Genomic DNA, 26449 nt, shown 5'->3' with positions numbered 1-26449 from the left:
TCCAATTACAATTTCAATTTCAATACCTTTATTGGCATACCCAGGCATGCATAATCAAAAGGAAGCCCAAAGCAGTTGGTGGGGGTGAACGCAGGGAAACGTCCCTGAATAAAAGGCCTCAGTCTCACATTCTCACCACTGTCGCACAAAGGCTCCCTGTAAGCTCTTCTCAATGCACATGTTCCACATCTTCTTGGAGTCGATTGCTTGCTTTAAAAAAGAAATATGAAAATATGTCACGCTTTAAGGGCAGGGACGGAAGTGCCAAACGGGACCCAACAGCTGTAAAAAAGAAAAAAAGATGCCAAGACCAAACATTTAAGTGCACCAGCTGTGCAGACAAAAATATCTTTAATTCCCAACATGTTTTGACCCCAACTTTTTGTCAAGGGAAGTTTGCTTCAACCAAGTTAATAACAAAAGACCACAGAAACAGAACAGTTCTGTTTTGAATCGTTTTAGAGGGCAGCTGTGCCAGGCTGCACCGGAACAACTAGAATCCAGTCCAGTAGCACCTTACAGACCAACAAGATTTGGGGGGTATCTGAGGAAGAGGAGGAGAAGACAACGACGAGTTGGTTTTTATATGCCGACTATCTCTACCAGTTAAGGGAGACTCAAACCGGCTTATAATCCCTTCCGCTCCCCACAACAGACACCCTGTGAGGTAGGTGGGGCTGAGAGAGCTCTAACAGAGCTGTGACTTGCCCAAGGTCACCCAGCTGGCTTCCTGTGTAGGAGCATGGAAACAAATCCAGTTCACCAGATTAGCCTCCGCCGCTCATGTGGAGGACCCCAGCACCTCCGTCACTGCACCCAGGTGCCAGGCCAAAACATTTTTCTTTACCCAGGCTTTTAACTGAATAAAGCCACTAGCAATAAAATGCTTGTGTGTGTGTTAAGTGCTGTCAGTCGCTTCCTCTTTTCCAGCTGCCCTCAACTTTTCCTAGCAATAAAATAAATAAAGACAAACAGTAGGAGGAATCAGCAATGAACCATTATAACAAACCAGATGATCCCCAAAATTCCAATGAACCTCAAATAAAATTTAAGCGCCCCCACAAAATCAATAACCAAATTAAAAAAAATAATCAACAATAAAATGTATCAACTGGAAAACATCAGCCGATTCAAACGCATTTCTCTGCATATTTCTGCTGCAGCCACACCGAAAAGGTAACACCTCCTGCCCTTAACTGCACCATTTTGCTAGAGTTCGATTCTTGTGATCCTTAAGGAAAAGAGCTGCTAACAAGGCAGCTAAAAATAAAACAGACTCTGTCCCAGCTTGGAGACGATATTTAAGAGGAGATGAAAGATGGCTCATACCAGGGAATAAACTCCTGGCTCTTTTTAAAAAAAATTTTTTGAAAACCAGCAGAACATTATAGTATTGCCACTGAGACGAACTATAGTTTTGCTAACGGCAAACAATTTTCAAACAATACCTTGTTTCATATTGGAAATTTAGTGACTTCCCAGGATAATGTCCCAAAATATGGCTATAAACAGATTTTTTATCTATCAGATTTTTATCCCCATCTTTCTTTCAGATGAGTGTGCAAAAGTATCCATAGGGTTCTTATTGATACTTTATTCCCTCAACAGCCCCGTGAAGTAGGGTTACACACACATGAAGATATGTAAAGCTGCCTTATACTAAATCAGACCCTTGGTCTTTCAAGGTCATTATGGTCTATTGGCAGCAGCTCTTTAGGGTCTCACGTAGAGATCTTTCATATCACCTACTACATGTTCCATTTGAACAGGAGATGCTGGGGATTGAACCTGGAACCTTCTGCATGACAAGCAGAGGCTCTTCCACTGAGCCTCAGCCCAAATTGCATGAGAGAAAGAGACTCATTAGACCAAGGTCAGTCAGTGAACTTCAGGGTAGAGTGGGGGGTTTCAACGTGGGATTCCCCCTAATACACATCTGATGACTAAACACTGCACCACACTGGCTGTTTTCTGACCAGTTCACTTAGAGGCAAGGAATCTGGGGAGCTAGGTACCCTCTTGGCAAAGCCAAGAGTCATGTCCGGTATCCTCATTTGCTATTTGTGGAGACAATCCTGTGTGATGCAAATCAAAGAGCCAGCGTGGTGTAGTGGTTATGAGAGAAGGTTTGGAGTAGTTGACTCTAATCTGGAGAACAGGGTTTGATTCCCCACTCCTCCACATGAAGCCAGATGAGTGACCTTTGGCTAGTCTCTTAGAGCTTTCTCAGCCCCACCAACCTAACAGGGTGTCTGTTGTGGGGAAGGGAAGGGAAGGTGATTGTAAGCTGGTTTGATTCTTCCTGAAGTGGTAGAGAAAATCGGTATATAAAAACCAACCCTTCTTCTCCTTCTCCTCCTCCTCTTCCTCCTCCTCCTCCTCCACCACCACCACCACCACCATCATCGACAAGACCCCCAGAGACTTGAAACAAGAACCTTATTATAATTAGTCCAGCCTAGGTCAGTGATGCTATCTGGAATTCTGTACATTGAGACATCATCAGACTCCTCTTTGAGTACAGAAGGAAACAGTGCCAACATCAGCCCTTGTGATTGGTCAGGCTTACTGCAAATAGTAGCACCTAGTCCACCAAGCAGAACTTTCTGCCTCCTGCACTTCAGGTCCAAAATTAAACCTCACATTAACAATCTCTCCCATTGCACAATCTGGGCGCACTTGTGCTAAAGCGAGAAACGTACTTCTGAGCCCCACGAGAGAAGGTCGCGTTTTATTGCAGCGCTGCGATTTCATAAGCCGCCAGCAAGAGATGATGCAGGCTTCTGCTTACAGACACCTCATCCTGAAAGAATCCAGCAATTCTTTGACAGTGCCATGAGATAGTTAAATGACTATCAGCACAAGGCCATCCAGATTAGCAGCCAACGCTACCTGGTCAACTGAAGACGTGCAAACAAACGAGCAAATGAGACTCACGAGAGGCCACCAAGATTAGCAGACAATGCTAAGCTGCCTTGTAAACTGATGCCAGGGGCTTCTGTTGACAAAAAGGCTCATCTAGGAATAAACCTGCTACCCTTGAGGGTGCCCTGGGACCTTTAAACACATGGGATTTCGACAAGGCCACCCAGATTAGTAGCTAATGCTAACAGAACATTGGTTTCTAGGACAGCCTAATGTGGACCCCAATTCAAAGTAGGGCTTGAAAACACCTTCTCTGTACTCCATTAAAGGCCCAATGGCAGCCTCCTAAATCCAATGCTTCTGTGCCTCTGTAATTTGGCATCCCTTGCAAATTTGGCACCCAAGACAAATACTTGCCCACTCTATGCAAAGGAGAGGGAAACCAGCAGTTGTTTCAGAGTGCCATGATGCCTAAGGGCAACCACCTTACACTTCCATCTGAAGAGACTGCCTCTCCACCACCTTCCAACAGGTTCTAATTGGGTTCCAGCGTACTCTGTCATTGTTATGGTCTCTTCTAGAATTTGGATGCGGAGTGCAACTCGGAGGCAACGAACAGTTGCCAGTTGTTTTTAAAAGAACTGCCGAGAAACAAAGCCCATTAGGACATTTATATAACTGTCGTTATTGGCATAGCCACGAATTGCTAGCAGATCACGTCATGCCTAGAGCAGCTCAATTACCGCCAAGAAAGAAGCCGGGTCGTCTGGCAGACGCAAGACTGCAAACACAGACAAGGAATCCCGGCCAGTCCACATCCCTTGATGCCTCGGCACTTGAGCATCATGCAGAATTATCATGACTATAAACCCTAAGTCTCTAGCCCAATTGCTCTGATGTCAAGCCTTGCCTGAAATTACAGCTGGCGCAAAATATCAAAAAATGCTTTGCAAACTCAAAGTTCGAAGGTATTTATTACGGTCCACAACCAGCAAATATAGTAAAAATGTAAAAAATTGGAACAATTAAAAATAATAATGGTACACATCAACCACAAATACAGATAAACGTAATATATTTAGCATATTAACACTCCTTAATGAATACTAAACATAAAATCATCCCAAGGATTTTAAAACCTGTATCGCTTTTTAAATTAAGAACACTTCTTAGTTTTTTTGAGGTTATAGACCTTGGCACAAAACCTGGCAATCCTTCATGTCGTTTGATGGTTTTTATCTGATAGGAGATATTCTATTTTGAATTTATTAAATATCCCTGGGAATCGTTCCAACAATGATTGGAATAGTTTCACTGCAAATTTTGTTGTATAAAGCACACTCCAGCAATATGAGCTCAGTTGATTCAATCTCTCTTTGTGGGCAAGCAAGAATAAGAGCCAAAGTTCATTTTATTTCTAGGTGATTTACAGATAGGTGTGCACTCCTTATTAGCTGGAAACAGGGAATCAGTCAAGAGATTCATAGATTAGCACACTCCTTATTAGCTGGAAACTTATGAATCAGTCAAGAGACTCAAAGATACTTGATAGAGGCAATAAGGAGTGCATCTGCAGCACAGACAGACTAGCTAGAACCATTACGCTGGGAAAGGCAATGGAAGTTGAAGGAAAAGGGATTGCACCACCTGCCCAACCCCACCAAAAAATGGCTAATAGGAGAAGCAAATTCGTTCTGAAAGATGTCACAGGAGAAGAAGATCAGAGAAAGGGAAAGAGGATATGGGGATAGCCATTCCAAACTCACACCCAGACTGGTAAAGTTTCTTCTTTGACTTAGCAGCCAGCCCACGTGGGACAGTTTTACCACAGCGGCCTAAAAAAACAACAACCCCAAAAAACCTGGAACATTTCACACAGTGAGGGAGACGCCGAGGGAGAGGGGGGGTCAACAGGGTAAGCTGAGGGAGTCCTGGGTTGGACTTATATCTTGGAATGAGAAACTAAAACAAACACCTCTTGCCTACAAAGGAATGCTTGGCAAGGCTGAAGACTCAAAGCCAGAGTTTTTGCACTTTCCTTTTCTTGGTTTACCTGACATACCGTACTTGATGCAGGTGTTTTTTAGTAATATGCCACCCTCTTCTCTGAGGCAGTTCAAGGTTCAGAATGGCGGTTTTGACCTCACAAAAATCTTAAAGAGGAAAGGCAGGGTGAAAAAGAGGGGTGTGTGTCAGACTCTGAACCTGATTAAATGAACATGGATTTCCCACACTCCAAGTGCAGCATGGCCCCTGAGCCGATAATGGCCCCTGAGGAGCTACAACTCCACCCCTCCCCACCCCTGTTGCAACCCCAGAAATGAAGAGGCAATATAGGGGACAGTCGTGGCTGTGGTAATGGGACGTCTCTATGTCCCATTTTGTAGGTGAGACCTGCATCTAGTGAAGAGAGGTGATGATCAGGGCTTTAGTCACTACTCCAAACTGCCTCTCCTGGATAGCCAGTAGCATAACGACCACCATATATATTTATCTTAAACATGGAGAAGGGCACACCATTCTGTTGTGTAACTTGCTGATCTTAGAAATGTCCCCCGCATCGGGGTACATTAGGATTACATTAGGGAGCCAGTGTGGTGTAGTGGTTAAGAGCAGCGGTCGCTAATATGGAGAACCGGGTTTGATCCCTGCTCCTCGACATGAAACCAGCTGGGTGACCTGGAGAATCTCTCCGAACTCTCTCAGCCCCACCTACCTCACAAGGTGTCTGTTGTGGGGAGAGGAAGGGAAGGAGATTCTAAACAGGTTTGATGCTTCTTTTTAAAAAGGTAGCAGAAATTGACATATAAAAGCCTCCTCCTCCTTCTTCACCACCAAGAGTTTCAGATACAAGCTTTTGAGAGTAAAAGTGTCTGACTAAGGGAGATTTCACTCTTGAAAGCTTATACCCTGAAGCTCTTTTTGGTCTCTAACATGGTACTACTGGACTTGAATCTTCTTCCACTTCTATGTGTTAACAGGGATTGGAGGGAAGACCACAGACAGATTCTGAGGAAAAGTCAATGCGGGCTGAACTAAGGACATGGAGACAACGTGCAGACAAACATCCGGCCATAGGCTATATGGCAAGAACTCAGCAATGAGTTCTTAAACTAGCTGTCAAAAGACGACTTCAGATGATGGAGAGCAAGGGCAGGATGGGGGGAGCAAATTTCAGTATTGTCTTACGGTATGGAACTTTCCTTCCCCTGGTGCCTATCGGCATATTGCCACCTAATTAAATAACATGTTTATCATGTCACCAGCCTTATCTCTTGTTAATGAAACCAATTGTCAAAGCCAAAGTAGCTACCACTCGCTGGAAAGGAAGTGTCCTAAATTTAAAAGGCTGTGGGTCCTGCTGTTTCAACAACAAAAATCCTAAATCATAGCAGAGGGATCTTCCCACGTTTCCACATCTAAGCCAGAAGCAACATTCAAGCAGCTGAATATTCAGCCCGAAGCTCTGGCATAGTCTGACTTGCAGCCAGAAGAGGTTCAGGGAGTTCCTTCTAAAAAAGCTGACATAGTTCTGGAATGCCCCCAGAGCTCCTGTCCCTTTACTGCCAGGAAAAGCGACAGGAAGCGGGCAAACGGCTTACTCCATAGGGTCAGCTGAGATGAAGCCAGGAAAACAAGGCAGCAAAATGGCACTAAGAGAGCCAGCCAGGTGTAGTGGCTGAGAGTGGCAGACTCTAATCCAGAGAACCAGGTTTGATTACCTACCCACTCCTCCACATGCAGCCTGTTGGTTGACCCGGGGCCAGTCACAGTTCTCTCTCAGCCCACGTGGAAGCAGGCCATGGCAAACCACCTCTGGCAAACCACCTCTGAATGTCTCCTGCCTTGAAAACTCTGTGGGGTCGCCATAAGTCAGCTGTGCCTTGACAGTGTACTAATGGTACTAATGGTACTAATGTCAAATAATCAGATCAGAGCTTGAGCACAGAAGCATGGCGGGTGGTAGGAGATGGTAACGCTCAGGCCTGGTTGAAGGGCCCACTGTCAGCATTGATACAATTGTAGGGTTACCAGGTCCCTCTTTGCTACTGCTGGGAGTTTTTTGGGGCAGAGCCTGAGGAGGGTGGATTTGGGGAGGGATTTCAATGCCATAGAGTCTAATTGCCAAAGCGGCTCTTTTCTCCAGCTGAACTGAACTCTATCAGCTGGAGATCAGCTGTAATAGTGGGCTAGTACCTGGAGGTTGGCAACCCTAGACAAGACTGGATGACACCCAGGACCAGACTAGGAAAACAGCAAGAACGCTGTTGGCAACCCTATACATTTGTGGTGCCAGCTGAGCTGTCTCTGGCTTAGAGCACCAGGTCAGACAGAGTGTGCTCCCCTGGAAAACTCGGGGGGGGGGGGTTCAAATTCAAATCATGGCCATCAAGTTGCAGCCACTGTGCATGAGCTCAATGCGCACTGGGTTAAGGAAGTCAAAAGATGAAGCGAGTCCAAAAGGTGGACCCAGAAGCTTGAGAAAAATTGCCTTGCTATCATGATGTGTAAGTATTACGTTGGTTCCCCCACCCAGGGGAGTGACTTTTCCTTTACATCGCAATTGCAATCCAAAACATTTTATGCAATTTATAAGAAATCATCTCAAAAATGAGTGAGAAACTGCCGTGTCTGCAAAAAGGATACACCCCCTCGACTACAGAGGCAAGAATTAACCTAAGTCTGGGCCAGTAGAAGAGTACTGAGACCATGGGAATGAGTACACATCAAACAGTTTGGGACACAACAGCCTACAAAATAAAGATGAAAGGAGGAAAATTAAAGGTACAAGTGCCCTGGGAAGCCTCCACAAGAGGCAGGAGAGCAACAATGAGAACACAAACCAGCAAGTTGGTGGTGAATACTGGGTTGCTTCTTTAGGGCTTAGAAGGAGGTGGATGCAATCCATATTCCCATGCGTGTAACGGTGCTTTGAATTGAAAGGGAGTTGATTTATCTCGTAGGATTGTTTGGCGAGTTAAACGGATTGCTTAGTGATCTGGTTTTGTAAACAGGAGGGAAATGTCATTTAAAAACGACTGAGACATGAGAATTGCGGGGGGTGGGGGAGAGATAAGATTCACTGACCCCAATTCTAACACGTATTGCTGCAGATCCATCCACTGAACCCGGTTGTGCAATGCGATCCTAAGCAGAGTTACACCCTTTCCACAAAAGGGTATAGCTCTTTTACTTCATTATATTGTCTAAGACCTCGTGTACATTCCTCTGGAAATATAAATATCTTTGTTCTCTCTGTTGCTGTCACTGCCGTCTCCCTCTGAACCGAGGGAAAAATCTCTGCCCCACCTGGCAGCTGCGGAACAACCAGGATCAACTTGAGCTCTGGAGGCTACCGCCACCTATCCTGAGAGCTCATGAATCATACATCTTCTCCTGAGAAAAAAAATGTCAAAAACTTTCCGGTTTGTCTTTATAACAAACTAATTCTCTCTCCCTCCTCCCCCATAGCTTCAACAAGGCTATGTCTGATATCTTCACGGATGAAGAAATGGCTGCTGGAATGGACAGCGCCAAAGGTAATGCCTGACTTGACAAAGGCTGTTACCGCACTTGTATTCCCAGCGATGTATTAACAGTTTGAAAATGTTATAAAAAATACTGTTCGCACTTTCTATGTATTCCCACCAATGTATTAAGAGTTTTAAAAGGTTATAAAAAATACTGTTCGCACTTTGTTTGGCCCCTTTAGATGTGAAGACGTTTTCCAACCATTTATAAGTCGTGGTATCCAAAAACCCTTTCAAAGCGATGTTTTTTATAACATTTTCAAACTGTTAATACATCGCTGGGAATACAAAGTGCAGTAACCCCCAAAGACTTCTGTTCCCCTGAGATAATGTCTCTGTAAACTTTCGCTGCATTCTTTTGTTCGTGGACCTGATCCCACAATGCTGGAGAGCGCTCTGCATCCTTTTGTTCATGGACTTGATCCCACAATCCTACTCCCCACCCCCAAGTTGACTTGAGAAATTTGACCTGCAGGTAAATTCTTCCCTGGAACTAAATAAGGTACTCAGAACCTAAGGGCCATTTCAGACACTATGATTCTCCTAAATAGGGGTAGTGGAAAGGGCTGTCAAGTCGCAGCTGACTTATAGCGACCCTAGAGGGTTTTCAAGACTAGAGAAGAACAGAGGTGGTATGCCATTGCCTGCCTCTGCGTAGCAACCCTGGTCTTCCTTGGTGGTCTTCCATCCCATCCCAGTACTAACCAGGGCTGACCTTGCTTAGCTTCTGGGATATGACGAGATCAAAAAGGAAAGAAAGTCGCACATAGATGATCAAATGCGACGAGGAGTGTGTTTTTTGCTACACGTACAACTGATGAACCCATGCTGGGAAACTGCAGCCCAGTGTGTTCGTGCAAGACCAGTGAGCTGAGTTTCCCAAGCGGGTCTTTTGCTTAGCTGCGAGCTATCCAGACACATTCCAAGGCAAGTGAGAGGCAGAGGTGGTTTGCCACTGCCTTCCTTGGCAAAGCCTGCCTTGGTGGTCCCCCATCCAAGTACCGACCCTGCTTAGCTTCCAAGATCTGACAAGACTGGGTGATACCATGCCACCTTCCCTCCTATAGGACATCCTACTCTCCAGATTATCAATGACAAGCCAATCTAAAGAGGAATATTTTTTATCCCCTCTGTGGAAATTTAGCCAAGAACTTTCTTTCCTTATGTCTCTCAGGAGGAAGTTCTAGAGGCACAGCCCCCAGCAATGGTTTGTAGCTTCCCCTCACTGCCCTATTACTCATCAGCCAGGTCTTTCAGGTGGTAGTGGAGACAGGTCCAAATGACTGCATTCACCTCTGTTTCCAAACGGGGAGCAGGCATTTCCTTCTGCTTCAATCTGCAACACCTCCTTTACTCCAACTTAAAGACTTTTTACAAAGTGCAGCCTTTGGAGCTTTTTCATCATATGCCCTGAGAATCAGCTTGTTCTTTCCACCACTACCCCGTCCTTTTTTGCTTTTTGTACTAAACATTTTGCCCAACAAAAAGTTCGGCCTGCCCTTTGCTCTAACACAGACATTCTCAGCCTCTCAAAACGATGACACCTTGATGCATGTTCAATGATTTGAAATCAATTGTGCGTTGCAAGACCTGTGTGACTGTTGAACTGCACACCCAGCTTCAAACTGAGTTCGAATTTATCATGCCTTTATGGGAGGGGAGCTCAGTCACTAAGCAAGTCTCTAACTCTCCTTTGAATCCAAGGATCAAGAAGAAGAGTTGGTTTGTATATGTCGACTTTTTTTACCACTTAAGGGAGAATCAAACCGGCTTACAATCCCCTTCCCTTCCCCTCCCCACAACAGACAGCATGTGAGGTAGGTGGGGCAGAGAGAGCTCTAAGAGCTGTGACTAGCCCAAGGTCACCCAGCTGGCTTCATGTGTAGGAGCGGGGAAACAAATCCAGTTCGCCAGATTAGCCTCCGCCACTCATGTGGGGGAGTGGGGAATCAAACCCGGTTCTCCAGATTAGAGTCCACCACTCCAAACCACCACACCACACTGGCTCTCTCAAGTACGACAAATGCTTACCCATGAAATCCTAAGCAGAGTTTACGTCTTTCTAAACCCATTAAAGTCAATGGTCGTAGAAGGATGTAACTCTACTTAGGATGACCCTGTAGATCACCCACATTATAAGATTGATAAGATGTTCTTTTTTGGTTATATCAACCTTCTTCGCTCCCAAGAATCCACCTGTTTTTCTTCTTTTCTGATCTAATTCCAGCTGCCAATTCCTTCAACCACAAGACCTTTTTTGCCAAAGTGGGCCTGAACAGCAAATCTAAGGAGCAACTGGCAAAAATGTTTGGAATCCTTGACTTGGACAAGAGTGGCTTCATTGAGGTGGATGAATTGAGGTGAGTTGTTGTTGTTGTTGTTTAATTGGTTGAATTGTAGTGTGGCCCGAAACACAGTTCTAGCCTTCTAAGTCTATTGATGGCTTAGAAGGGTGTAACTCCGCTAAGGATTGCACTGTCGATCTGCATACATTCTCTTATAAAAGTTCATTTAACAAGTCTTTGTTGTTAGAGGCTGAATACATTTTGGTGTAGGCATCATCCGAGGAAAGGCATTCTCCTTTCTCTCCCACACAGAAGAAAATGCCTCTTCCAAGTGGGTATCCGCAATCTGCAGTTTTTATAAGAGCTTACATTAAAAACAATATATATGTTTTAAATAGCCACTACTCAATTAATGGGGGTACTTATTAAAAATCTAACCAGATATTTTTTTGCAACCTTATAGTGCAGTCCTATGCAGTTACTCCAGTGTAAGCCCATTGATTTCAACAGTCACTCTGCACAGGACTGTTTCCTGTGCTGAAAATGTACTCCCCAAAACTCAATTGAATAGAAGTACTACAGGCAAGTCTCTTTCATGGAATCTGGTGATGGTATGTAACACAAACATTCAGCAGCCTAAAATGATATTCATGAAACAGTCCTCAGAGCAGACCATAAAACAATTTTTTTTACAGGCAAAAGGTTTTTGCTTGGTGCCCAGAAGAAAGTAAGGTAGGAGCCCGGTGAGAGTCACATTTGAGGGCAGTCCAAAAGTGTGGTGCCACTGCTAAAAAAATCCCCATCTCTGTATACTACCTGCCTTACCTTTGTGGGCAGGAACAAAGATGGCAGGCGTTCAGAAGAGGATGTGAACTGACAGGTTGCACAGTATATGTCATGGGTCAGCCCAAGGACAGTTTGAGAGGAGGCCACGCTCCAACAGCAAAACAAGTAAAAACTCCACAAACATATACAACTAATGTATATGGATAAACCATTCCAGCTCAACCTTCTCCATAACATGTTATTCCTGTATTTATAGGGAGATTTTTTTTAAATGATGTAGGCATTCAAACATGTAATCCCCACCCTCCTTGGCATTTTGAAGGGCTCGGTCCAGCAAAAGTTACATCACATGTTTGCATGTGGAATGCATCGCATAGAAATCAAGGCTTTATAAACTCGGTCAATAAAATAAAATAAAACAAGACTTGAAGAGATGGCAGCTCCTTTGCAGAGCGTACTTCAGAAAAGGAATATGCTCTGTGGCTCCTCAAAAGCCTAAACTGTAACTTCTAACATTTCCAACTAGGGTTGCCAGGTCCCTCTTCGCCACTGGTGGGAGGTTTTGGGGCGGAGAAGGGCGGGGTTTGGGGAGGGGAGGGACTTCAATGCCATAGAGTCCAATTGCCAAAGTGGCCATCTATCGGCTGGAGATCAGTTGTAATAGCAGGAGATCTCAAGCTAGTACCTGGAGGTTGGCAACCCTAGACAAGACTGGGTGACACCCAGGACCTGACTAGGAAAAGAGCAAGAACGACTCAGTCTACTCGGGGGGGGGGGGGGTTTGACTGATTTCACAAAAACTACAAGTAAAATATATATCCTGCAGAAATTTGAGTTATCTTTTCATCGGGGTAGAAGTACAGTGACACAGGGAGGACACATCCAACTAATGGATTCTATCTGGATACTCCCAGGGGAAGGGAAATCCTATTTTCCCCTCTTGCCTCAATGCCTGCTCTGTCTCCCCGACACACTACTGCCTCCAGTTCACCTCCCCACTCCACTGGCTCTGGTTCATTTTGTCCATGATCTCTTCTTGGAGCGGTGGACTCTGATCTGTAGAACCGGGTTTGATTCTCCACTCCTCCACATGAGTGGCGGAGGCTGATCTGGTGAGCTGGATTTGTTTCCCAACTCCTACACACAAAGCCAGCTGGGTGACCTTGGGCTAGTCACAGCTCTCTGAGCCTCACCTACCTCACAGGGTGTCAATTGTGGGGAGGGGAAGGGAAGGTGATTGTAAACCGGTTTGATTCTTCTTTAAGTGGTAGATAAAACTGACATATAAAACCCAACTACTACTCCTCTTCTTCTTCTTTTTGGCTGTCGACACCTGGCCACTGCTAGTCTTCGCGTGCCATTGTGGACTGTTCACCCAAAGGGCCCCCAGCCTCCAGAACATTGCAGATAAAGTGTTGGGGGGGGGGGAGGTTTCGCATCAAAATGAGCCCTTTTAAAAAGAAAGCTATTTACCCCCCTGCAAAGCAGGGGTTTCCTGGTTTTGCAGACTCCTACTTGACAGTCGCCCTGATCTGGATGGCCCACTCTTGTCAGATCTCGGAAGATAAGCAGGGTCAGCTATGGTTAGTATTTGGATCAGACACCACCAAGGAATACCAGGGTTACTATGCAGAGGAAGACAATGGCAAACCACCTCTATTAGTCTCTTGCCTTGAAAACCCCATAAGGGGTTGCCACAAGTCAGCTGCGACTTGATGGCGCTTTGCACACACACACACACAACAGTCATGGCTAGTCCTATTGTATGGATTTAGCTATACACACTGCGGGGCAGATACAATGATGTTTCTTTGTACCCACCCTGAGATACTGGAATAAGCTTTGTTTGCCTTGACCCATGGCACATAAACTTTTCTTGAACTAATGAGAAGTTCATTTTTCAGCAAAAAGAAGAACAGAATGTGTATTAGACCCTTGGTTTGCTGCCCTATCACTAATATGTCTCTTCTTCTTTTCTTTAGGAGATTCCTGCAGAATTTTAAGTCAGGTGCCAGGGATCTGAATGATAGGGAGATCAAGGAGTTCCTGAAAGCAGGTGACACCGATGGAGATGGCAAAATTGGAGTGGATGGTAAGGATCTTGAGTAAAATTGATACTTTATCTCATAAAACACTGGAATGCTCCTTTTAGTGTTTTGAGGAATCTATGGATTTTACCTGTTTTATCACATTTATTGTTCAGTACTTCTCAAAAGGATGTTATTCCCTTTCTGGTACTAGACAGTGATCTGAATATAATGTTATTGGTTGCTAAATTCCTGTCTTCATAGTTTCCTTTGGAAACTTATTCAGTACTCTTTTAGTCATTGCTCAACATCTATCGATCAGAGGAGTTCAGGAAAGGAGAGGAAAGGATCCAATCATAATTCAGCAGATTATCTTTAGGTAACCTTTATCTTGAGTATCCTCAGTCATCAGGGGTCTCTAACGTTGTACCTATAGGTGCCATGATGCCTACCAACACCTTTCCTGGTGCCCACCAAATGTTTTTAGGAAGTGGACAGGAATAGGTAGGGCTTTTGCCCAGCAAGGCTTCTGATTGGCTATTGGAGATTTGATTGGCTGTGCAGATGTCTTAAAGTGGTAGCTCACACCACAGTACAAGGATCTGCACTGTGTTACTAAAGTTAAGCTGTGGCAATCATGTTGTGGCTGACTGTGCCTCCTTTGTAAGCCATTTTGTGGCATCCATCTTGTTGCTGTGCCCACGTGCCAGGCCAAAATTCCAAATGTGCCCGCAGGCTCAAAAAGGTTGGGGACCTCTGCGCGATTCCCTCAGCAGTTAGTGGAATCTGGGAAATTCTGGGGAATCCTAGCAGCCCCAGAGATTTCTGCATTGGGGTAGTCTCTCAAAACATGCCCAGAGGCCACCTGCACAGATACAATGCAACCACATCACCTCATTACATCACCTGCACAATATGCACATATGGTGTCATCATATCGTATTGGTGCAGGAAGCCGGTGGTCACATACAGTGAACACTTAATGCATAGCAGAAACCTCACGAACCATTATGGAAAAGTGGCATAGTCCCCAGTTCACCCTGCAGCCACTGAATTGCACCCGTGGCAGGACTCAGTGGCACCTCTGAGTGGCATTTTGCCTCACTGAAAATAGTGAGGCTGCGCCAGCAAAAAGCAACGCTGTCCTCTCCGTCGGAGTACCCAGGGCGAAAGGGGTCAAGAAGCTCTCTCCTGCCAGCTTTGCCCCAGCCCGCTCCAGGAACGCCCCCCGGCACATCAGCACTGGGCTTTGCACTGGTGGGACACCGGCAGGAGGCCCAGCTGACATCCCTAGGTGGCACTGGGAAAATGGTGTCCGGGTCCCCCCGCCAGAATCTGTGCCACCCTGGACGGTGTAAGTGGCACAGGCACTGGCGCAGGGGGACGAACGCCGGCGCAGCCCCTTCCTGGCTTCCTAAGGACTTTTGTCCTTTTGGGTCAGGAATGGGCTGATTGTTAACTATATTTAAAATGCAAAAGTTGATCTTTCGAGATCCACCATAATGAAATCTGGGCTTTTCTTTTTCTTTCCTAGAGTTCAGGGTCCTGCTTGAAACTTAAAGAGATCAAGAGGAAGACCAAGCTAATTGTACTGCAAAAAACCCTTTCTTATCGCAAGACTACTGTTTATTTACACATTTTATACAGTGAAACAGCATTGACAATTGCCAGTATATCGTTTTGTATTGTTAGAGAAATGTGTTAACTCGCAATCCGCTGTTTGATCTTTATTGTTGTCTGATGTCATCACTAAAAGGCTTCTACATAAAACAGACAAAGTTGGAATCTAGAGTTGGAAGAACTCTAAACTTTATGTTTCATTTGCATTAGGAGCTATTAGGAATATTCAATAAATGTGGGTTTTCTAAAGAGATCTGTGGATACTTTCTCTTCAAGAGTTAACCAGCATCTATCTCCCTTCCAATCAAGGTGGAAATTGACATATAAAAACCAACTCTTTTGCTTATCCAGGGAAAGCGGTGGACTCTGGAGAACTGGGATTGATTCCCCACTCCTCCACCATGAGCGGCAGACTCTAATCTGGTGAACCCAGTTGGTTTCCCCACTCCTCCACATGAAACCAGCTGGGTGACCTTGGGCTAGTCACAGTTCTCTCCAAACTCTCTCAGCCCCAACTACCTCACAAGGTGTCTGTTGTGGGGAGAGGAAGGGAAGGAGATTGTAAGCCGGTTTGATTCTACTTTTAAAAAGGTAGAGAAAATCGACATATAAAAGCCAACTCTTCTTCCTCTTCTTCTTCCATGTGTTAAGAGGGATTGGAGGGAAGACACAGACAGATTTTAAGGCAAAGTCAAAGGACATGGAGGCAACGTGCAGACAAATATCAGGCCATAGGCTGTGAGGCAAGAACTCAGCAATGAGTTCTTAAACAGGCTGTCAAAAGATGACTTCAGATGATGGAGAGCAAGGGTGGGGTGGAGGGAGCAGATTTCAGTATTGTCTTATTGTATGGAACTTTCCTTCCTCTGGTGCCACCTATGGGCATATTGCCACCTGGTCACATAACTATTTGTTTACACAAGTGCTCTTAAAAAAAAAAGCTTCACCTTGAGGGTTCGTTTGGCCTCAGAAAAGAGACAAAGAATAGCAGTTAATTCCTGGAACTTTACAGGGGTTACGTACATCTGTAATGCCTGACGAAGCATTCCCCTGAAACTTGGGACCTGCAAGATTGTCTCTCCAAAGAGTACTGGCATAAGACCCAGTGTTTACCATGTCACCAGCCTTATCTCTTGTTAATTAAACCAATTGTCAAAGCCAAAATAACCTACGCTCGCTGGGAAGGAAGTGTCCTAAATGTATATGTCTGTATGTCCTGCTCTTTCAACAACAAAAATCCTAAATCATAGCAGAGGGATCTCCCCACGTTTCCACATCTAAGCCAGAGGCAACATTCACGCAGCTGAATATTCAGCCCGAAGCTCTGGCATGGTCTGACTTGCAGCCAGAAGAGGTACAGGGAGTTCCTTCTCAAAAAGCTGACATACTGCTGGCATGCCCCCAACGCTCCTTCTAACATGCGTACCAGTCCCTTTACTGCCAGAAAAAGCTGCAAGCAGGGAAGCGGGCAAACAGCTGAATCCATAGGGTCAGTTGAGATGAAGTCAGGAAAACAAGGCAGCGAAAAGGCACTAAGGGAGCCAGCCAGGTGTAGTGGCTGAGAGAGGCTGATCCTAATTCAGAGAACCGGGTTCGATTCCCCGCTCCTCCACAAGCAGCCTGTTGGTTGACCTGGGGCAGTCACAGTTCTCTCAGAACTCTCTCAGCCCACATGGAGGCAGGCCATGGCAAACCACCTCCAAACGTCTCTTTCCTTGAAAACCCTATGGGTTCCCTAGAAGTCAGCTGTTCCTTGACGGCACACACACACACACACACACACACAAATGGCACTAATGTCAAATGATCAGATCAGAGCTTGAGCACAGATTGCCAGGTCCCTCCTTGCTACTGGGGGAGGTTTTGGGGGCAGAGCCTGAGGGTCCAATGGCCAAAGCGGACATTTTCTCCCGCTGAACTGATCTCTATCAGCTGGAGATCAGTTGTAATAGCAGGAGACTTCCGGCTACTCTCTGGAGGTTGGCAACCCTAGACAAGACTGGGTGACACCCAGGACCAGACTAGGGAAACACCAAGAACGCTGTTGGCAACTCTATACATTTGTGGTGCCAGCTGAGCTGTCTCTGGCTTAGAGCACCAGGCCAGAGTGCGCTCCCCTGGAAAGCTCTGGGGGGGGGACTCTACCTTTAGGTTCCCCTCTCTCTCTTTCATTGCCCTCAAAAAACGTAGTGTCACCCCCGAAAAAAACTCAAATCCAAATCATGGCAGTCAAGTTGCAGCCACTGTGCACAAGCTCAATGAGTGAAACAGACTATTGGCTGTGGGAATGACTGTGGGAATGAATACACAACAACCAACTAGGGACACAAGCGACTATAAAAGAAAGAGGAAAGGAAGAAAATTAAAGGTAAAGTGCCCTGGGAAGCCTCCACATGAGACAGGAGAGCAACACGGAGGACAACACAAACCAACAAGCTGCAGGTGAATATTGCTGAGACCCTCCAGGTACAATAACTAGTTGGATTAACACATTCCAAAGGAGTGTGGTTTCAAAATGCGGGGTTGCTTCTTTTGGGCTTAGAAGGAGGTGAATGCAATCCATATTCCCATGCGCAAGGGTGCTTTGAATTGAAAGGGAGTTGATTTAACTCGTAGGATTGTTTGGCAAGTTAAACGGATTGCTTAGTGATCTGGTTTTATAAACGGGAGGGAAATATCATATAAAAATGACTGAGACATGAGAATGGGGGGGGGAGAGATATAAGATTAACTGCCCCCAATTATAACATGTACTGCTGCAGATCCATCCACTGAACACGGCTGTGCAATGCGATCCTAAGCAGAGTTACACCCTTTTCAGCCCACTGAGTTCAAAGGACTCTGCTTAGCATAATGGTTGTTACTCTCCCAGGGAGCATCACTGAGGACAACCGATTTGCTTGCCGGGTTAAAATAAAACACCTCCAGTTCTGCAGCGTACAATGTCTAATTTTGAACTCTTACCGTTTTCTCCGTTCGCAGAAAACTAGATGAAGTCAAAATGTTCAAAATGGTTTCATCTTTAAATTTGTAAAAATCCCATTAAAAAAAAACCTGGGGTGTCAGTAGGGGCTAGCAATTGGGGGGGGGGAGATTTTGTGTAGCTCTAGTTCTTCATTATATTGTCTAAGACCTCATGTACATTCCTCTGGGATATAAATATCAATTTGATTAGCTAGCAGGTCTTGTCAGCTACAGTATCTTATCCCCTGGGGCATTTCAGCAATGACGTGGCCACAGGACTTCTGTAAAAGGCATGGGGGGTCTTAACTCAATCCTATATAAGACAGGGTCTCTGCCCAGTGTGACTAGCCTAAGAGAAGAGCTCTCCTTAGATCTTTCTTTCTCTCTGCCCTTTCTCCTCCCAGCTTTGGAAAACAACTAACAAGGTGAGTTTAAGCCTTTCAGCCTTCGACAACTTAACCCCATAAAAATAGCCAACTGCTTCGAAAGCCTATCAAGATGCAAACAAGCTTGGTCGAGCAATAGAATTTTGTACCCGAATTTGGGGATTCTTTTTTTGCCTGCACAAAACTGGGAAGCCGACTTTGAGAGAACAGCATTTTAAAAAAAACAACCCAAAAAACAAATCCACTCCGTGACTATCCTGGTGGAGAAAAAAAAATCATCTGGGTGGACAAACAGGATTTTTTTTAAAGGAACAATGCTTACTGGTTCTGAGCAACAGCTGCCTTGCCTTGGACTGTAATCTTTGTTCTCTCTGCTGCTGTCTCCCTCTGAACCAAGGGGGGAAAATCTCTGCCCCTTCTGGCAGCTGTGGAACAACCAGGAACAACTTGAGCTCCGGCGGCCACCTATCCTGAGATCTCATGCATCATTCATCTGCTCCTTGGGGAAAAAATGTCATTAGCTCAATAACTTGCCTGTTTGTCTTTATAACAAACTAATTCTCTCTCCCTCCTCCCCCATAGCTTTGTCATGGCTTTTGCTGGTATCCTGACTGATGCAGAAATTGCTGCTGGACTGGACAGCTGCAAAGGTAATGCCTGACTTGACAAAGTCTTCTATTCCCCTGAGCTAATGTCTCTGTAAACTTTCTCTGCATTCTTTTGTTCATGGACCTGATCCCACAATGCTGGAGAATCAGAATGATTTCTTAACAGCTTTAGCCTATGGCCAAAGCAATAGAGAAAAACCAGTGCTTCGAACTTTAAAACTCCCCCAAAAAACTAAATATTAAAAAACAACCAATCCACAGCGCAACCAAATTACTAATATCAAACCCCATGGGTAGGAACTTAATTCTTTTCCAAATCTTTCCTGCAGTTAACATGCGCCTTCCTAAATAAACAGGAATCTTGTAACACCTTCATGGCTGGTGGTGGAAAGTGCTATCAAGTCGCAGCCAACTTATGGCGACCCCTAATAAGGTTTTATTTGAGCGTAAGTTCTCACTGCGTCAGATGAAACAGACTGACTTAGCTACCCTTCTGAAAATGTGCCAGCATTAAACATAAGAACATAAGAACATCAGACAAAATTGAAGAGGCAGATGTGTACAATCTTTTATCCAGATCTAGAGCTAAAATTTGGGTCTAATCTATTTGCGAGAGCCAATACACAAATAATTGGAGGCCATCCTCACCACAGTCCTAGAAACACACAAACTCTTAGGAGATGCCATAAAAACATTTATCCAGCACCAATTTGATGGGCAATGCCTATAATCTTGAGAAAATGCTCTTTTCAAAGGCCAGCATATTAAATCAGACAGATCATTTTCTATCATATTTAAGTGAAAGGAAGAAATGTTATATAAAAAGGTTTTTTTAATTACTGGATATAACTGTAACTCGTACGCAAATTTAACATGACCTCATATCTCCCTCCCCCCTTTCATGGCATACCAGGGGGAGAACTTAGTCTTGCCATTTGAGTAAATACAGTAATTAAAACAATCACTACCAAAACAGCTAGTGGAAAGCTGGGGTGGCATCAGTGAGTTCTGCAACTGGACTTTTCAGTTCTCTAGACTTCTGACATTCGCTTGGTGACTTCATGTTCTGTCTATGCTTTCCTGCAAAAAGAGTCTGCTATGCAGGACTCCGGCGTAGCTCCATAAACAGAGAAGCATGCACAAACTTAAATGGCTTCAGCTGAGTGGGGGTAAATTAGTGGTTTTGAACGTCCTTGTAGACCTCGCGCCTCCGTGAAAGCAACATTCCCAGAACTGTGGGAAGGCCAAATTATACCTGAAGGTTTGTTTGAGCGCACAAAGCGGTTTTACAGTGGGCCATGAGGCCTTTTCCTAGCCCATCGTTGTCTAATGTAACCTGGGCTCTCAGGCACAGAAAGGTCCTTCCTAACAACAACTTCCTGAGTTCCTTTAACTAGAGGTGTCAGGGATGGAAGCTGGGAATTCCACAGCCTGGTCCCCGAGTTTATACAAGCCTCAAAGTACAGAGAAAAGGTATTCTGTAGACAGCTGCAGGTGGGCAGCCATGTGGGCCTGTACTCGAAGAGCAAGATTCGAATCCAGTAGCACCCAACATTTCCAGGATATAACCTTTTGAGAGTTAAATCTCCCTTTGTCAGGTATTTCACAAAGGGAGCTTTGCCTCTTGAAAACTTCTACCCTGGAAAACGTTTTAGACTTTAAGGTGTTACTGGACTAAAACCTTGCTCTTTTGTAGACAGGCTATTTTATGCTCTTTAAATATCAGCATGCCATATGCAGAAGGAAGAAGTGAGGCATATTACAGGAAAGGTGCCTATAGGATTACAGTTAAGGAAAAATCCTGAGTCCTGGAGCATATTAGCTACACCATGCCTTCAACTAACTAGAAAAAAAAATAGTCAAGAAAGGTCACTCTCCCCACCCCCAAGTTGACTAGAGAAATTTGACCTGCGGGTAAATTCTTCCCTGGATCCAAATAAGGTAATCAGATCCTAAGGGCCATTTAAGACAACTGACACTATGATTCTCCTAAACGGGGGTAGTGGAAAGGGCTGTCAAGTCGCAGCTGACTTATAGCGACCCTAGGTTTTCAAGGCTACAGACGAACAGAGGTGGTTTGCCATTGCCTGCCTCTGCGTAGCAATCCTGGACTTCCTTGGTGGTCTTCCATCCCATCCCAGTACTAACCAGGGCTGACCTTGCTTAGCTTCTGAGATGTGACGAGATCAAAAAGGCAAGAAAGTCGCACATAGATTATCAAATGCGACGAGGAGTGTGTTTTTTGCTACACGTATAACTGATGAACCCATGCTGGGAAACTGCAGCCCAGTGTGTTCGTGCAAGACCAGTGAGCTGAGTTTCCCAAGCGGGTCTTTTGCTTAGCTGCGAGCTATCCAGACACATTCCAAGGCAAGTGAGAGGCAGAGGTGGTTTGCCACTGCCTTCCTTGGCAAAGCCTGCCTTGGTGGTCCCCCATCCAAGTACCGACCCTGCTTAGCTTCTGAGATCTGACAAGACTGGGTGATACCATGCCACCTTCCCTCCTATAGGACATTCTACTCTCCAGATTATCAATGACAAGCCAATCTAAAGAGGAATATTTTTTATCCCCTCTGTGGAAATTTAGCCGAGAACTTTCTTTCCTTATGTCTCTCAGGAGGAAGTTCTAGAGGCACAGCCCCCAACAATGGTTTGTTGCTTCCCCTCACTGTCCTATTACCCATCAGCCAGGACTTTGAGGTGGTAGTGGAGACAGGTCCAAATGACTGCTTTCACCCGTTTCCAAACGGTTAGCAGGCATTTCCTTCTGCTTCAATCTGCAACACCTCCTTTACTCCAACTTAAAGACTCTTTACAAACTGCAGCCTTTGGAGCTTTTTCATCATATGCCCTGAGAATCAGTTTGTCCTTTCCACCACTACCCCTTCCCTTCTTGCTTTTCGTACTGAACATTTTGCCCAACAAAGAGTGCTGAGGATTTCCAGCCTGCCCTCTGTTCTAACACAGACATTCTCAGCCTCTCCAAATGATAACACCAAGGTTATGTATGTTCAGTTATTTGAAATCAATTGTGTGCTGCAAGGCCTGTGTGATTGTTGGAACTGCACACCCAGCTTATAATTGAGTTTGTATTTATCATGACTTGGGGGGAGGGGTTCAGTCACTAAGCAAGTCTCTAACTCTCCTTTGAATCCAAGAATTAAGACGAATGCTTACCAGTGCAATCCTAATCAGAGTTTACATCTTTCTAACCCCACTGAAGTCAATGGTCTTAGAAGGGTGTAACTCTACTTAGGATGACCCTGTGGGTCACCCACATTATAAGATTGATAAGATGTTCTTTTTTGATTAAATCAACCTTCTTCACTCCCAAGAATCCACCTGTTTTTCTTCTTTTCTGATCTAATTCCAGCTGCCGATTCCTTCAACCACAAGACCTTTTTTGCCAAAGTGGGCCTGAACAGCAAATCTAAGGAGCAACTGGCAAAAGTGTTTGGAATCCTTGACCAGGACAAGAGTGGCTTCATTGAGGAGGATGAACTGAAGTGAGTTCATTGGTCTAATTGGTTGATTTGTAGTGCAGCCTGAAACACAGTTACAGCTTCTAAGTAAGACCATTGACGACTTAGAAGGGTGTAACTCTGCTCAGGATTGCACTGTCGATCTGCATACATTCTCTTATAAAAGTTTTTTTAAGTATTTATTGTTAGACGCTGAATACATTTTGCTGTAGGCATCATTAGAGGTAAGGAATTCTCCTTTCTCTCCAACACAGAAGAAGATGCCTCTTCCAAGAGGATACCCGCAATCTGCAGTTGTTATAAGAGCTTACATGAAAAACAATATATATGTTTTAAAAAGCCACTACTCAATTAATGGGGGTTACTTATTAAAAATTTAACCAGATTTTTTTTTTGCAACCTTAGAGTGCAATGCTATGCAGTTATTCTAGTGTAAGCCCACTGATTTCAATAGAGTCACTCTGCACAGGATTGCATTGCTATGCTGAAAATAAATACTCCCCAAAGTGGAGCTGAATACAAGTACTACGGGCAAGCCTCTTTAATGGAATATGGTGATGGTATTTAAAACAAACATTCAGCAGCCTAAAATGATATTTATAAAAGTCCTCAGGATCAGAGCAGACCATAAAACAATTTTTTTTACAGGTAAAAGGTTTTTGCTTGGTGTCTAGAAAAAAGTTAGGTAGGAGCCCGGTGAGCGTCAAGTTTGAGGGCATTCCAAAAGTGAGGGGCCACCCACTAAAAATCCCCATCTCTGTTCACTACCTGCCTTACCTTCATGGGCAGGGGCAAAGAGGATTTGAACTGGCAGATTGCACAGTACATGTCATGGGTCAGCCCCAGGACAGTATGAGAGGAGGCCACGCTCCAACGGCAAAAGAAGTAAAAACTTCACACACATACACAACTAATATATATGGAGAAACCATTCGGGCTCAGTCTTCTCCATAACATGTTATTGCTGTATGTATAGGGAGACATTTTTTTTATGATGTAGGTGTTCACACATGTAATCCCTGCCCCTGCTTGGCATTTGTCCAGCAAGTTACAGCACATGTTTGCTTGTGGAATGCATCGCACAGAAATCAGGGGTTTATAAACTTGGTAAAAAAAAAAAAAAAAACAGAATTGAAGAAATGGCGGTTCCTTTGCAGAGCAGGCTTTAGAAAAGGAAGACGCTCTGTGGCTCCACCACGGCCTAAACTGTAACTTCCGACATTTCCCACGCTCATCTTTTTATTAAAAATAAAATAAACATGATGGTTGACAATGGCAAGGATGCTTTTGCTTAGCAATGTTTTTAAAGACGAAAGCTGCCCAGCCACATTCCAAGTGTCATGCTTGTTTAATGTTTAAAAATGGTGCAAACCATCTCAAAACACTGCAACAAAAATCAGCTCAGGTCAACCGGAAACAACCATCACAAAACATACTACATACGCATGTATGTGCTGTGAAGTTGCAACTGACTTGCGGCCACCCCAGCAAGGGAGAAGCAAAGGTGGTTTGACACTGCCTTCCTTGGTAGACTGCCTTGGTGGTCCCCCACCCAAGTATTGACCCTGCTTAGCTTCCGAGATCTGGATGGCCCAGGCTAGGCCCAATCTTGTCAGATCTTGGAAGCTAAGCAGGGTCAGCTATGGTTAGTATTTGGATCAGAAACCACCAAGGAATGCCAGGGTTGCTATGCAGAGGAAGGCAATGGCAAACCATCTCTGTTAAGTCTCTTGTCTTGAAAACCCCATAAGGGGTCGCCACAAGTTGGCTGCGACTTGATGGCACTTTGCATACACACACAACAGTCATGGCTAGTCCTATTGTATGGATTTAGCTATCCACACGGTGGGGGCAGATATAGTGATGTTTCTTTGTGCCCACCCAGATACTGGAATAAGCTTTGTTTTTCTTAACTCATGGCGCGTAAACTTTTCTTGAACTAATGAGTTCATTTTTTCAGAAAAAAGAAGAACAGAATGTGTATTAGACCCTTGGTTTGCTGCCCTATCACTAATATGTCTCTTCTTTCTTTAGGAAATTCCTGCAGAATTTTAAGTCAGGTGCCAGGGATCTGACTGATAAGGAGACCAAGGAGTTCCTGAAAGCAGGTGACACCGATGGAGATGGCAAAATTGGAGTGGATGGTAAGGATCCTGGGTAAAATTGATACTTTATCCCATAAAACACTGGAATGCTCCTTTTATACTGTTTTTAAGAATCCATGGATTTTACCTGTTTTATCACATTTATTGTTCAGTACTTCTCAAAACGATGTTATTCCCTATCTGGTACTAGACAGTGATCTGAATATAATGTTATTGGTTGCTAAATTCCTGTCTGTCATAAGTTTCCTTTGGAAACTTATTTACCGTAGTACTCTTTCAGTCACTGCTCAACATCTATCGATCAGAGGAGCTCAGGAAAGGAGAGGAAAGGATCCAATCATAATTCAGCAGATTATCTTTAGGTAACCTTTATCTTGAGTATCCTCAGTCATCTGACTACATCTCAAACATCAGGGGTCTCTAACGTTGTACCTATAGGTGCCATGATGCCTACCAACACCTTTCCTGGTGCCCACCAAGTGTTTTTAGGAAATGGACAGGAATAGGTAGGGCTTTTGCCCAGCAAGGCTTCTGATTGGCTATTGGAGATTTGATTGGCTGTGCAGATGTCTTAAAGTGTTGCTTTGGCAGTAGCTCACACCACAGCACAAGGATCCACTGTGTTACTAAGCTGTGGCAACCATGTTGTGGCATCCATACTGTTGCTGTGTCCACTTCTGGAGGGAATCCATGTTAACTCTGTTTCAAATACAAAAGTCATCTTTCTAGATCCACAATAATGAAATCTGGGCTTTTCTTTTTCTTTTCTAGAGTTCGAGGTCCTGGTTAAAAGTTAAAGAGATCAAGAGGACGACCAAGCTAATTGTACTGTAAAACACCCTTTCTTATCGCAAGACTACTATTTATTTATACATTTTATACAGTGAAACGGCATTGACAGTTGCCAGCATATCGTTTCGTATTGTTAGAGAAATGTGTTAACTCACAATGCGCTGTTTGATCTTTATTATTGTCTGATGTCGTAATTAAAAGGGCTCTACATCAAACAGAGACAAAGTTGGAATCTAAGGAGAAGAACTCTGAACTTTATGTTTCATTTGCATTAGGCGCTATTAGGAATATTCAATAAATGTGGGTTTTCCAAAGAGATCTGTGGATACTTTCTCTTCAAGAGTTTACCAGCATCCATCTCCCTTCCAATCAAGGTGTATGAAACTTTCAAAGGAGAAGAAAAATCACATTGATTTTTGTTTATTGTTTAAACAAAAATGTTTAATGAGAATGTTTAAACTGGTCTTTGCCTTCAAATAACCAGCTTCATAAAATGCCTTGCTATTGTAACACCAGTGGAATTGTTCATTCATACATATAAAGTAACTTCATCATCCATGAATTCTAGGGTCATTCTTTACTCATACCACTTATTTTGTTGCTTTTTATTTTCACTTTTAATATGATGAATGAATATTTGATAACCAAATTGTGCTAATTCTCTGGCATGCTTTTGACACCTTAGTTCTTACATATCTGGAGTAAATGGGGGGAGGGCAAAGTCTTTTGAGACCGGAAAGGGGAAACATTACCAATTTCCCCCCCTCCCCCAGAGGTGACTACAACGGGAGATGGGTTGCCAAGTCAGATATGGAAGCACTTGAGCAATTCAACAAGTTGGTAATCACTACTTGCTCCTGGGAGTCTATTCTCAGGGCAGCTTGACTGTACAAGCAAACCCTAGCATTTACTTGGGGGGGGGGGGGCGGTTGTCCTGTTTTTAAGGAAGTCTGTGAGGACAGTAGGGAGTAGGTGATCTGGAGAAAACAGGAAGCACA

General features: G+C 44.3%; 2 protein-coding genes across 2 annotated transcripts; both read left to right on the top strand.

The window, feature by feature from the left end:
* Positions 1 to 6818: 6818 nt before the first annotated feature.
* On the top strand, positions 6819 to 15112 carry LOC130492831 (parvalbumin beta-like). Its single transcript, XM_056866616.1, has 5 exons — positions 6819 to 6838; positions 8338 to 8405; positions 10624 to 10756; positions 13450 to 13559; positions 15029 to 15112. Exons 1-5 carry the CDS (start codon positions 6819 to 6821, stop codon positions 15052 to 15054), a joined length of 357 nt encoding a protein of 118 aa, XP_056722594.1. The 3' UTR covers positions 15055 to 15112.
* Positions 15113 to 18383: 3271 nt separating this feature from the next.
* LOC130492767 (parvalbumin beta-like) lies at positions 18384 to 26013 on the top strand. The gene is made up of 5 exons (XM_056866550.1): positions 18384 to 18503; positions 19047 to 19114; positions 22446 to 22578; positions 24589 to 24698; positions 25431 to 26013. The coding sequence occupies exons 2-5, from the start codon at positions 19054 to 19056 to the stop codon at positions 25454 to 25456; spliced, it is 330 nt and encodes a 109-aa protein (XP_056722528.1). The 5' UTR covers positions 18384 to 18503; positions 19047 to 19053; the 3' UTR covers positions 25457 to 26013.
* Positions 26014 to 26449: the final 436 nt, after the last annotated feature.

The sequence above is a fragment of the Euleptes europaea genome, chromosome 21, assembly GCF_029931775.1.
Source record: "Euleptes europaea isolate rEulEur1 chromosome 21, rEulEur1.hap1, whole genome shotgun sequence".
NCBI classification, from domain to species: Eukaryota; Metazoa; Chordata; class Lepidosauria; order Squamata; family Sphaerodactylidae; genus Euleptes; species Euleptes europaea.
The sequence above is the reverse complement of the archived record's forward strand: the minus strand, read 5'-3'. Positions and strand labels throughout refer to the sequence as shown.